The sequence below is a fragment of the Echeneis naucrates genome, chromosome 18, assembly GCF_900963305.1.
Source record: "Echeneis naucrates chromosome 18, fEcheNa1.1, whole genome shotgun sequence".
Lineage (NCBI taxonomy): Eukaryota > Metazoa > Chordata > Actinopteri > Carangiformes > Echeneidae > Echeneis > Echeneis naucrates.
Genome location: NC_042528.1, coordinates 7,205,137 through 7,218,124, shown reverse-complemented (window position 1 = coordinate 7,218,124; position 12,988 = coordinate 7,205,137). Strand labels below are relative to the sequence as shown.

Sequence of the window (12,988 nt, the reverse complement as noted above, 5' to 3'; positions counted from 1 at the left end):
AATTATATAGCCAACAGCATCCACCTTGCTGTCTCAGCATCATAAATACTAGATGGTAGGTTTTTACAATCAGCATCACCATGAAGTGGGGCGTATACACACACACAAAGACACACACACCCACACATGCATACACAATCAAAGGAGGCCTGCAATGATTGCCAAATTCCTTATCACTGCGATGAGTGAAGCTTCTGCTATACCCAGACATTAACCCGCGCGAATCTACAATTTTCTCAGGCTGACACTTCAATTAGGCTAATCCTGCCTGCATACAAAATGCTGCACTTCCCTCCTCTCTGAACCAACGTTTCTGGATATATGCCATATTCCTGTGCTTTTTTGCCTGCTCTGCATCACAAGTAGACAAGCTTTCTCAGAGATGGAGCAGAGAATCCAGAACGATCGGTTCCACTTCCAGGCAAAAACAGAAGAGGAGGGATGGAGGGAAGCAGAAAAGGGGGGAGGGAAGAAGAGAAAATGGTGGGTGGTTGTAGAGGGCCAAAAAAAACAAAGTAGCCCTGCTGTGTGTTTCCGACATTCATATATCCCACAGGCACATAGAAGATATAAAGGAAGCCTTTGGAAGCCTCCATCCCAAGCTGTTGATATAATAAACAGCTCAGTAGTGTTCTACAGAGGAGTCTACTTTCCTGGTTGGGGTTCTTAATTGCTTCACTTGTAGTAAAGCACTTGAAAATGAAGTCTGAGAACTTAAGTCCTAATTAGCAATTGCAGCAAACTTGAAAATGTTGATCAGTTACCGTGGTAGTGTAGGGTAATTTGGATTTGTTTGCATGTTGATTTAACTAGAGTTGAACTTAATTGAAATTAAAATAGTTTGAATTACGAGAGAGGGAGAAATAAATCAAAATCCTTGATCCAAAAATACAGTTTCCTGTGGTTAGTCATCATTGCTTGCAGGGCGCCTGATAAATTGGACTACGGAGCAGTAGTAGTAGAGAGCTTCATGTTGGGAAGGAGATTTTTTTTTTTTTTTTTTTTGTCATTTGACTGGACAACTGCTGATTGCATGGCACTGTAACCCAAATGTCATAGATTCAATTTGGCATCTGAATATTTTGTTTAGTTTTGAGTGATACGTAACATACAGTATTTATAATGCGATTGCCAGTGGGGATGGCTGTGATGTTATGAATGCTAACAAGGAACAGCCTGAGAAAAATGTCAGACGTATCAGGAGCAGCTGGAGGAAGATGCACAAATATGTCCATCTGATTTAGGGTGGTTTCTGCCATGGTTAGGTATGGTTTATATCAAGATGGAGGGGAAATGAGAGACAGTTTTCAGGAGGGAATAAATTGACTGCTGATGCGCTGCCATTATTTTGAATGTTGTGTTTAAAAATAGGATTCAAGTTGCTGGGATCTGGGGAAATCACTATCTTCACCACTTTCTTTTCTCTTAACATACAGAACAGAGAAACTTAGCTATTACCAACCAGTTAAAACCACTCATAATTTTTTTTCCAGCTTCATTTTATGTTGAAGATGAAAAAGTAATTTCAACCCTAGAGTGCTTCCAAAGCACAAAAATAATGCAGGCAGGGAAGCTGTTTTTGTTTTATATCACCTGTCACTCACTATTCTCAAGTGACCAACTCTGTCAGCACAACATGGACACACCACCCCCATGCACTTTTCTTTTACTGCCCCCGTCGTTCTCTCTCTGGTATCTCTTCTCCCTGAGGTGGTACACTTCGACATATAGGCCACCAGTGGGAATACAGCAGTTAATCTCTGCTAGTTAACAGCTCTTGTATGGCCTGGAGCAGTAGTAGTCAACCATTGCCTCATTTCTGCTTCCCCTTGCTTTCCAAGGAAACAGATCAGGCCTGTTTAAATGTATTACATTAGGAGAAAGACAAGCTTCAATGTAGCGTTTAATATTTCTCAACTGAATCGATAGTTTGATTTTAAGTATTTGTCAGCTGGTCTGTGGCTTTTGACTCCCAAGATATTTGCAAATGATCTCTGTATTCGTGTCATTTTCCCTGTAATTTAATTCTTTATCAGCAGGCTTGTCTCATTTTTTGTCATGCCCTTAATGAATTACTGAGATTCATGTCACAATAGAGTGATCACTCCACACATGACCCATAGGTTCACAGATGAAGGTGCCACTAAATGTATTTAAATGATGAGCATGTCTGTGCTTTGGTAGCCTCTGGTAGGAATCCCTTCCTGGCAGAGAAAATGTAATCTGCCTCTGACTGTGCTGAAGGCAGGTAACTCTTAGCCTTGGTCTTCAATAGAGGATATGCCTCCTGTGTGTAGGGCAAAAGAACTATTACTACTGTGATTGTTAGAACCAACAAAAAACAGCATTTTGTCTGTTCAGGGTTGATAATAAATTGGTTTAGGATGATTCTGTTTGGCTCATGAGGTGAAGCATTAAACTAAACTCTTATGAATCTATATTAAGGCCAATCAAAAGTTATTCTTGATTATGTAGCTTTCTACAATCTTATTGCTTGCAATAAGGTTCTTCCTTACAGCTTCTGTGGTTGAACATATAACTGCCTGAGTCTCCTCTGTAGGGCTGCATGACAGCTTCATATTGTCCCTGATAAAGTTTATCAAATTTCAAAAGCAAAAACATTGTGAAGGCATTATCTGGAAAAAGATGGACAATATTGAAGCCTCATTGTGTACGAGGAGCCCTCTAAAAGCACTCTTGCTGTGAAGGAAAAAAAAAAAAAAAAAAAAAAGGCAGACCTGTCTTCATATTCAGCTGAAATTATACACACTCTGACAGTGAAATGACTACCAGCTGGGGAAGGGAAAAAGGAGGGGTTAAAAAAATATTTAATTTCATGACAGCTCATTTTAATTACACCCTCCCTCCCCCCACCACCTCCAACTCCTCTACAGCATTGCATTAAAGTTTGAACGTACACTTCCTCCACGTTTTTCCCCCTTATATGCAGGAAGCTGAATTTTCCCATTACAGTGAGTTAGTCACAGCCACTTTCAGTTAGAGGCGCTGCCAGGCGGAGGAGTTTTATCATCAAAATGTATTATGTAAGATTGACTGCAGGGTGGTGTGCAAGGGGGGGATTCTTGCTATCAGCTCTTGGGTCTAAAATGGAAGAATCCTGTGCCAGGGTGGTCACGGGGCTAGAGCCATTCAAATGGGCCAAGAGTGCTGATGCGTCCTATTTACCTGGTGGTAATGGATTCGTTTGTGGCCCCAACCCCCCTCCTGTCTCGAAGGAATATTGGGGGCTTAGCTTCATTCACTTTATGCTGCCCTGGCCATTTATTTTGATTAGGGAATGAAGTCCTCCACAGAGCCATACCCAGAATAATTGACATTGTGTCGTCTGAGGTCACAAAAAATATACCCTTAGTACTTATCCCCTTGTGAAGTGGCAGTATATGAAAAGATTGCAGCTGAGCACTGAACTGAAGGTGCATTATTGCTTTAGGTTGCAACAAAAACCTGTCAGGGAGCTCGTAAATTAAATTTCCTGTTCAATTTTTTTCCTTTTTTTTAAGGCTTGACAGGATAATTGATGTGTGCTGAGAACTTAGCTCCAACTAGCCTATATATTTTAGATTTCTCTTTGGTTGTCAGTCAGGTGTAAAAGGCCACTGGGGGATGCCACTATTTTTGGATCTAATCCTTGTTTAAATCAATTATTTAAATTTTTAACTCTTATTTTAAAAACAGGCATGAGAAAATTGCTGACAAAAAATATTAATTGATAATTGAAATAAGCATTAGTTGGAACTGTGGTGGTCATGTGGGTAAAGACATTTTCTGCTGTTGTTGAAGATTTTAGTAGAGTTGGATGGATATGCCATATGCATGTATGCATTCTCAACAGCGTCAGTCTTTTTTTTTTTTTTTTTCAACAAGATTGAATCTTTTCCCCACCATACACAGGCACAGAAACTGAAATCAGTTGTGAAAGTGCCCTGATGCATGTCCACCCCCAGATGAAGCCCAATAGGACTGAAGAGTGCAGTGGCGAGGGAAGGGGAAGCAGATGGCTGGCCTACAGAGGTTCTGATCACAGTGATATTGGCAAGATGCTGAGCTGGAGAAATTAACCTTCAGAGGTTTTTACACTGCGGCAACTGTTGGCTCATGCTGGATTCCTCTCCAACTCTTGCTCACTATCTCTAGTCGTTTCTCCAGTCAGCCTTATCACTGAAGTTGTCTCTATCCTATCCCTTTTCATTTTTATCAATTACCATCTCCCTATTTTCTCTCTCTTGTTTTACTTGGTCACTCTCTTGAACAAACCCTAACCCTTTTTTATTGCTTTTGACAGTATTTTATTAGGGCTAAATGTTTTTATGTGCATATGGTAATGCCTTATGCATTTTAACAGTTTTAACCTTATAGTACAGCAATTTGGACAACTGGAGCTTTATTTTTTAAACATGCTAAATAAATAAGGCTAACTTGACGTTCTTAACCCATTTTCTCTGAACTAGCTCATAATAATGTGTACTTCAGACACATACAAACACATTTAGTGGATTCTTTTAACAGCCTTGTGTGTTTGTCTTCCTTTTTTCCCTCTTTGCTGTTGCTGTGGTTACTAAAGGTCAAACCATCCCTTTGTTTCTGAAGTAGCTCTAATGTGATGTGCAGACAAAGTCAATGTAGCGTTGGCAGCAGTGTCAGCTCTTATCTGGGGTTGTCATTGTTGAAATGGGAGCCTGCTCGATTGAGGATCCCCAAATGGATCATCATCATCCTGTTGCAGGGTATGGTGCCTGTCATTGTGCTGCATACGAGCCTTCGCCTTTCTGCCAGTATAAGGCCCCTGGGTTGTGCTTGCTTGCAGACCCATAGCTGTCCATTTAATTTGCAGCACACAGTCGCTCCACTTGTTCTACATTGTGCCTTCAGTTCAGTAAAGCCAAGAATCCAGGAAGTGTGATGTCTGTTTACTCAGCTGCTTAGCCCTCATGTTTAATATTAGCTTTGCTGGCAGCCAGCTGAGCCTGTGAATTGGTGACAAGGGGGTGAGCTCTGCCCTGAAGAAAAATATGAACTCACTAAGATTTTTGCACTTGACATTTAAACATCCAAACTGCCACAATATAGTATATATCAATGATGAAATAGATTTGGCTGTAGTTCACTTAGTAATTGACATAGCATACCCTTCCATTGCACTCTACTCGAAAATGTCATTGTAAGGTAAGAATTGGAATTTTAGTCCAAATTACAGACCCATGAGGAAAGCTCTATTGCTTATGTGATCATTCCGTATAGTTATGTTTGAGCTGAGAAAGGAACTATTTCATTCACAAGAAAGGGTGTTAAAGAAGAGACAAGGTGTCCTATTATCCTCCAAATTCAAAACATGTTGCCTCAAAGGACTGTAAATGGCATCATGTTTTACAATATTAGTTGGAAGTGCAAATTTGTTTGACAAAAAACCTTATGAAGACTTTAGAGAAAATATTATAGTATACTATCAGGGATGGGAGAAAAATTTCCAATCACAAGTCGTCTGATTCAATTCAGTCTTAGATCATTTTTTGGTACATCTTTAGTCATGTCACATTGGTGTAACAAAAGTAATAGAGCATTGACATCAAAGGCATCTCATGTAATGAAGCAAAATATACTATTTTATTATTTAGACATTTGCAGCAGTGTTAGTGTGCGGATAGACATGTGCACAACACAACAGCCCAATTAGAGAAAATCAGTCACAACCTGATCCAGGAGTTGAAGTGAGAACAGACAACAGTGATTGTTGAGCAACACAGTAACGGGGACAACAGAAACACAATGAGTGGTGGATCCTGTGATTGTTAGGCCTCTTGATCAAAGTCACATGCCAACATTTATTTTTTTTTTGGTAACGTTCAGTTATGCAATAATTTTTTTATGCTCAAAAATATGCATACATAAAAAATGTGAAGAACAATTTTCTCTTTCAAGGCCAAGGGGAATAAAAATAAATCTACTTCTTAAATCTTGTTCACCATTGTTGACAAGAGAGCCACACTGTTCCACAGCTCTCATTTGGACATGTTTCATCAAATTTAGAATGTGGAAAATAAAGCATTAGGGGAGCAGGGCAAGCTGTCGTTGTTTAAGGGGGGAAAACGGATAAGTGAGAAATGGCTTGTGCGCTGTGTTGTGACTGGCTGGCTGGTTTCATAATTCTGTAGAAACTGCTGAGAGATGAAGAGGGAACATCTGCTCCACACATCTGAAGGCAGTCTTTGGTGAAAAATAAAATCTGATGACAGTAGGAGTTGCTTGTTTTGTTGCATTCTTGTCTGCTGTGAAGCAAACATCTGCACGATTGCCCAAGAAATCTCTATATTAATTTTGCCCAATTTTGATCAGCTTGGCACAATCAAGATAAAGCAATCAGTGTTTTTTCCATGTTTTCCTGTGTGTCATATTCAATTGCATGAGTGCAGTAATATGATATTCTAGTATTCAGTGATGTTTGATACCATCTTATATTTTGCTGTCAAAGTCTAGGTGCTCTTTTTGGGCATTCGTGCTATGAATGCATTTTAGGATGGGCTGGTAGACGTGAGTAACATGGTTGTATTCAGCTTGATGCTTAATTGATGAACATTTCCCTCCAACGGGTTGCTCGCTTTGGCAGATGCTATTGTGGAACATTTTGCGTTAACACATCAAAACTTTCAATGGTAAACTCTGGAATAATGTTTCTCAAGCACCGTGTCGCACCTGACATCATGTTTTCTAATTGACTGCATGGGTAGTTTTCTGAATCTCGTTTACCTTCTGCTGGTAAGCAGTCGACTTCCAAGGTGTTCTGCAGCTGCTATTTGGCTTGACATTCCTTTTTTTTTTGTTCATTTTATATCTCAATTTTTATTAGTAAATGGATAAGAGGTAGGTGGATTTTTTTTTTTTTTTTTTTGGTCGTTATGCTGAGTTACTTTTTTTTTTTTGTTTTTTTTTTTATTGCTGCTGTTATGTAAGTAAGTAATTGTCCTGTGTGACAGTGTGTCTAGGATAGAGACACAGTTGTGACCAGTAGCATGGAGAGATTTATTCCTTATTTATTGCAAGCAGTGAATGCCTCTTTTGTTACCTAAGTGTAGTATGTCCCACAGTTCATCTACACAGTGTGTGTAATTTAATAAGCAGCATGTTCAGCAGCTGAGCCGCACCACCATCAGTCTTCTATCAGCCTCTGCGCAGTTCTTTAGGTCGCCTGTGTTTTGGCAGCGTTTTTAGGCCACCACATAATCACCACTGTCACTGAAAGCATGTGAAATAGAAGGCGGAAAAAAAGCTCAACGTGATACGGCAACAGCCGCATAAAAAAGAAACTTCAGACTTAATTTCACCTTGAAAAAGGAAGCTATTGTTTCAGCTATCAGATGCACTTTAGACAAAAGAAACATGCCTGATGCCACTGCCGTAAAGAACCTTCGTAAATATATTTTTGGATTTGCACTATTTTTATTTGTATATGTACTCTGTGTGTACATTTACAAATATATATTGTATTTATAATAATCAATGTCACTGTTCACCATTGGTAATTAAATTACCAGAGAAGATGGATCCTCTCCTATTTGTTTTTTCCAAGCAAGTTCATGTCTGGTCCATACTTCGGATGTTAAACATATTTAATTTAACTTGATCCATGGTTGTGGCCCCATTGGAGATTGATGTTTTGCATATCCTTTCCTCCTCGTAGGTTTACACGTGAACTATAGATGAGAAGCAGAAACAAACTGTGAAACTGCTTTTAGTCCAATTTGAATGTGGTTTTACTTCTGAGTCACAGCACCACATGGCTTTGTCACCAGGGTGAACATAATCTGTGTTAAAAAACAAGGCAGCTTTGAAAAAATTGCACTTCATCTGTCAAAGGTTCCCCTGATGATTCATTGTGGCTGACATCAGTGACAGAAAAACCAGAGCAATGGAAATCTATTCAAATGTGGTGAGGCTCAATTTCCCCTTTCATGAGAGAACTGTGGATATGTTGGACCCAGACCAGTAGGGGGTAAAATAGCTTCATCAGTCTTTTCAAGTCAAAGTGAGGTGAAGGGAAACAAGTGAAACACCGGTGCATAACACTGACATTTTTTAATAGAATTCATTTATAACAAATGGAACTTGTGTCAGCAAAGAACTGATTTTCATACAGACTTCTTTCGCCACCAATGTAACCTAAGTAAGAAAATAAAAAGCACTCCTTTCATTCAGAAAAAGAAACATTTTACGCTTACAACTAATCAGAGGTAATTGTATGATCTTTTTAACAAGCCATTTTTTTATTTTATTTTTTTACAATTTCATTATTTAATTTTTCAGTCTATGCATCCAGACGAGAGATAGATAGAGAGCAGAGAACACAACGTTTATTTCTGTTAATGACACTCCAAGCTTGAATGGCAAAGCCACAAGAACAGATGGTTGTGGGACTGATTTTTCTGAAGTCATCTGCTGGAGTAACCATGGCATCAGAATGGATGCTCTTTTTGCCACAAACTTTTTTTTGTCTTTTTCAAGAGTTGATACCTTTTTTTTGTGTTATTTACATACACACAAAGTGAACGTTCAAGGAGATTTTTTTTTTCTTTTTATAGATGGGTTCAAGTAATATATTATTGGGTTTAGAATCAATAGGGCAGTGCATAGTACAAAGATAGAGAAAGTGCAAATCTTCCTACCAGGCCAGCTTTGGCCATTCTGTAATGTTTCACCATGCATATGAAAAATAAGTAGGAAAAAACTAAATATGAGATGAGAAAATGTACATGTTCCAAAACCTGAACATAATGTAACATTAGCCACCATGAGGTTAAACTAATAGCACTTTATATCTCAAAATTATGACAAAAGTAATGTCAGTTAAGCAGTGGATAAAAATAAAACACATAGCTGCTTGAGTTGACAAGGGAAAGAAAGCACCTGGAATGCACATCCACAAAGCCATCAAAGAGGGTACGGAGAATTTAATGATACTGCTCAACATGAACACTAAAATATAACTAAATTAAACCCTTTGTCTCTAACTTTTGTCTTAAAAGAAGACATGGCACACTGGATTGTCAGGATAACAGAACCAATACTTGTTTGCAGTTTGTATTTCTCTATATCTGCTCTCACACATGAAATCTATAATTCCAACCTAAGGCATGAAGAAGAAAACCTTCGGTGATGACCTGTGCATTAGGCATTCTTTTTGTCCAAATCAGTTTTTACCATAGTTTGTTGAAGCATTTTGAGATTTGAAAAGGCTGTATTTTATTATTGAAAAATGTGATCATAGTCACAACAGGTAGAAAGCTCATAAACATGATGTTAGACCTTGATTCATGGACTAAGTAGACTTTTATTTTATATTCTTTTGTTCTGAGACCAGTTTTCTGATGCAGCATTCAGTTGCATGTTAGAAAATTTGAACTAATGAGTATTGTACCTATTCAGTATTTGTTTATTTTTTTACTGTTGTCTTTCAAGGTCAGCGATATAGAACATGTTTTATTCGAATTCACTCAGCCACAGTAAGGCCACTGAAAATGAATAATGAGCTTTGAAATGTTCTTATTTGCATATATAATCTCATCATGTGACAAATGGATACTAAAGGTAAATAAACTATACAATTACATTTACACTAAATGCCAAGATTACGATAAGGATACATTATGTTAAATGAAACATTATAAAAACAGGCATAAATATAAGGCACTCTAAATGCAAAAGGAAAAAAATGCCGTTACTGTTGAATGCTTTAAAGAATCACAAGAAAGTGATGTCTTTGTACCTTGCCCTATTGTGTGGCGTGAGCAGTGAGTGCAGCTGTGTGACCCCTCTGCTTCTGATTACGGACTGAATGAGAGTTTGAAAAAAAATGCACCACTGATGCTTTAACTGGCATCTGACATTGCCACTCCCACACCTCAACAACAATGTCATGAGTGAATAACATATCCACATAAAACCCTATCTAAAAACACACGTATTTATTGCACAAGAAAAGATGCACTGAATCAGAATACAATTTTGTCCTACTGATGTGCATTCCAGTGAAAAATATCTTCATTTCCCCCATAGCACACACCTCAATTTGGAAGCTTTCATAGACAATTCAGATCATATATACTTTTTACTAATAAATTATGTACTTTATATATTTAGAATGTTTTATTTATAGTTTAATATGTTTTTTACATATATAATTGACATTCTGTTCCATATATTTATGCATTTATTTATATATATATTACCCAATTCATCAGGTTCTCTCTATCATCATTCTAACATGGAAGAACTAAGATAATCGGTAGCAGCAACTTCATACTTTGCTCATCCCTGTTGATTCCACAAAGCCCCAGTTCATTGTGTGGGAGTAATTAAGTTACCGTGTATGTGATCATGGACAAAAACAAACAGAAAAATCAAAGCCAAAAAATAACTCTTGGACAAAGTTAGATTTTGGTAGTGTGAATTCCGTTATGTGCACCAAGTGCATCAAAATGAGGGGAAAAGACTAAAACAAACAAACAAAAAAAAAAACTAATAAAAAAAGCAAAGAGATTCTCTGCAAAAGAGCACATATGTCAGAACAGTTCTACAGCTTCAAAAGAAAATTTACGTAAATACATTTTATCGCTTTTTTTCCAAGCGATAAATTTATGTAAAAAAAGGAAATTCACACAGTTCAAAAAAAGCACATCAGCTGTATAATAAAGTACTAAAAAACTAAATCAATAATTTTTATTTATTTCATAGATCATTCTAACTTTACCCTCTCCCAAAATTTAGATGATGAACATTGTGACAGGAAAAGGGGTATTTATTCATTATTACTGTAAGTCTGTCCTGCTGTTGTGGACCATTGTCTTCTTTTTCGATGGGTTGTCTGTGTGTACTTGATTGTGAAACAGATTTTTTTTTCTTTACAATGTGCATTGAGTTTTTTTCCCCCCGCAATTCTGTGTGCCTCCAATGCCTCCCATCATGGTTCATAATCACTGATGCACTTCTGACGATGTCATTATTGTTCGTTTTACTTTTTTGTCGTGTTGGTTTCATTCAGTTATATAAGCCCCCAAATGAATCCTTGAAGCAAAAGAGAAAGGTAATTCCATAAGATGCTTCAACAGTCAGGATTCCCTCACTTTGTCTGAAAATGAGGTTTTCTTGGGGTTGGGAAATACTTGGTCCTCCAGGAATCATCTTTTTCATTTTTTGACAAGTCATGTCTCACATCCAACACTTAATGAGTTGTTAGCAAGGAGTTAAGGAGTACTTTCTCAAGCAGGAATTTATGGCTCAGAAGAGAGGCTCACTGGGTTTTCTTTCCAAGGGGCCCTCTGCTTTTTTTTTTTTCTTCCAATACTGGGTCTTTTACGTTGCATAGTGATCAAAGCTTCCCAGATACTCCAAGCCAGCTCTGTAGCAGAACTGATACTGATCCTGGAAACAAAGAAAATAAGTCTTAATCTGTCTTGCCTCAGTGGGATTGTGACTACCACCAGTCTAAAGCCAATGAAATGTGTCAGCCATCTTTGACCAAAAAAGTTTTAGTTTAAAAGGCACGCGTCTTAACTTCTTAAGACTTCATGGGTGTGTGAGAACACACCGACAAGCACTTATTGGAATAGAACAGAGCAGATGAAACTATTGTTCATTGGCTCACTTCTAAATTAATCATAGTTTTACATGCATGGCAGAATATTTAAGTCTTGTTTTAGTTTATCGATTTGGTTCAAGAGGAAACTATAAATCTCACCAGACTTTTTGGGCAATTGGAGCTATCAAAATTAGTAAAGCAGTAACTGATTCAGTGTGCAGTCTTTACATGTAGCTGGCTTAGTTTGTGACTTTGTTTTTTCTTTGGAAGTCTGAGAAGGAAGGGGCGGAAGAAAAGTCTCACCTCTGTCTGTACCATTGCTGGTCTCTGCGTCCGTAACATTTTCACTGTCTGAAAGATGTCTACTACACCTTCGTATCTCATTCGTTCCAAGACGATGCTGAGGGTGATGAAAACTCCAGTTCTACCAACACCCGCGCTGTTCAAAAGAGATCAACAGGGCAGCAAAGTTAATGCTGTTAATGCTGAGGGCGGAGAAACTAGATAATTAATTATCATAATTAATTATCAAAACTAGATAATTATCAAAATACTTGGAACTAATTCAAAATGGTGTAGTACATTATGCACTATATATATATATATAGATATATATATATATATATATATAGTCATGTATATGTACATGACTTTGTTTTTCTCTTCTTTTTTTAAGCTTGGGAGATGCATGCTTTGACATATTTAGTTTAATTTAATACAGAATTTAGATGATTTATGTTTGGTCACTTGTACCAGCTGGTTACTTACCTACAGTGGACTGAGATAGGCCCATCTTGGCCAAACTGCTCTTTTGTTTTATGTACTTGGCCAATAAAATCGATGAAACCCTCTCCTGATTTTGGCACTCCTTGTTCAGGCCAGTCTGTGAACTGAAACTGCCGTACTGTTCGTGACTGTCCATCCTGGGAAAACAGGATGAGGGAATAGAAATGTTGTACAAATTGGACATCACTCAGAAATATGGAAAATAAGCAACAAAAACCTGAAATGAAACGGTCTGAGTTATTTTGCCGACAGCCATGGCAGTTCACTGTGTGATCATCTCCATCATTATGATTTATGCCTTTGTAGGTTTTCCAGTGCAAGACAGCAATTTTGGATTTAAAAAAAAAAAAAAAAAAATCAAAGAGCATGTGCCAGATTTTAAGCATTGGAGAAAATGTTTTGTCATTAGAGTTATTAGAGAGTCATTTTACCTGAATGCATTAAACATAACCACTGAAGATGCTAATTCCTTTTGATGTGCTACACTCAACAGGATGCTTGTAGAATCGACTATGAGGGTGTGCATTACTTAAGTGATATTGTATCCCCTTGATAAGGAAAGCAATTCCATTGATGAAACAGTATAAATGGAGCCTGCACTATTTAACTGTGCAA

At 37.7% G+C, this 12,988-nt stretch overlaps 1 protein-coding gene across 7 annotated transcripts in view; it reads right to left on the bottom strand.

Annotated features, from left to right (window-relative positions):
• Positions 1-8,341: 8,341 nt before the first annotated feature.
• The window catches only part of LOC115059210 (receptor-type tyrosine-protein phosphatase delta), a 199,528-nt gene continuing 194,881 nt past the window's right edge, over positions 8,342-12,988 (bottom strand). For all 7 annotated transcript variants that reach the window (XM_029526854.1, XM_029526858.1, XM_029526853.1 and 4 more), the window contains 3 exons: positions 12,356-12,510; positions 11,891-12,026; positions 8,342-11,430 (listed from right to left, as the gene is read on the bottom strand). In XM_029526854.1, the coding sequence (XP_029382714.1) occupies positions 11,362-11,430; positions 11,891-12,026; positions 12,356-12,510 (360 nt within the window). In that variant the 3' untranslated portion in view covers positions 8,342-11,361. The remainder of the gene's footprint in view (positions 11,431-11,890; positions 12,027-12,355; positions 12,511-12,988) is intronic.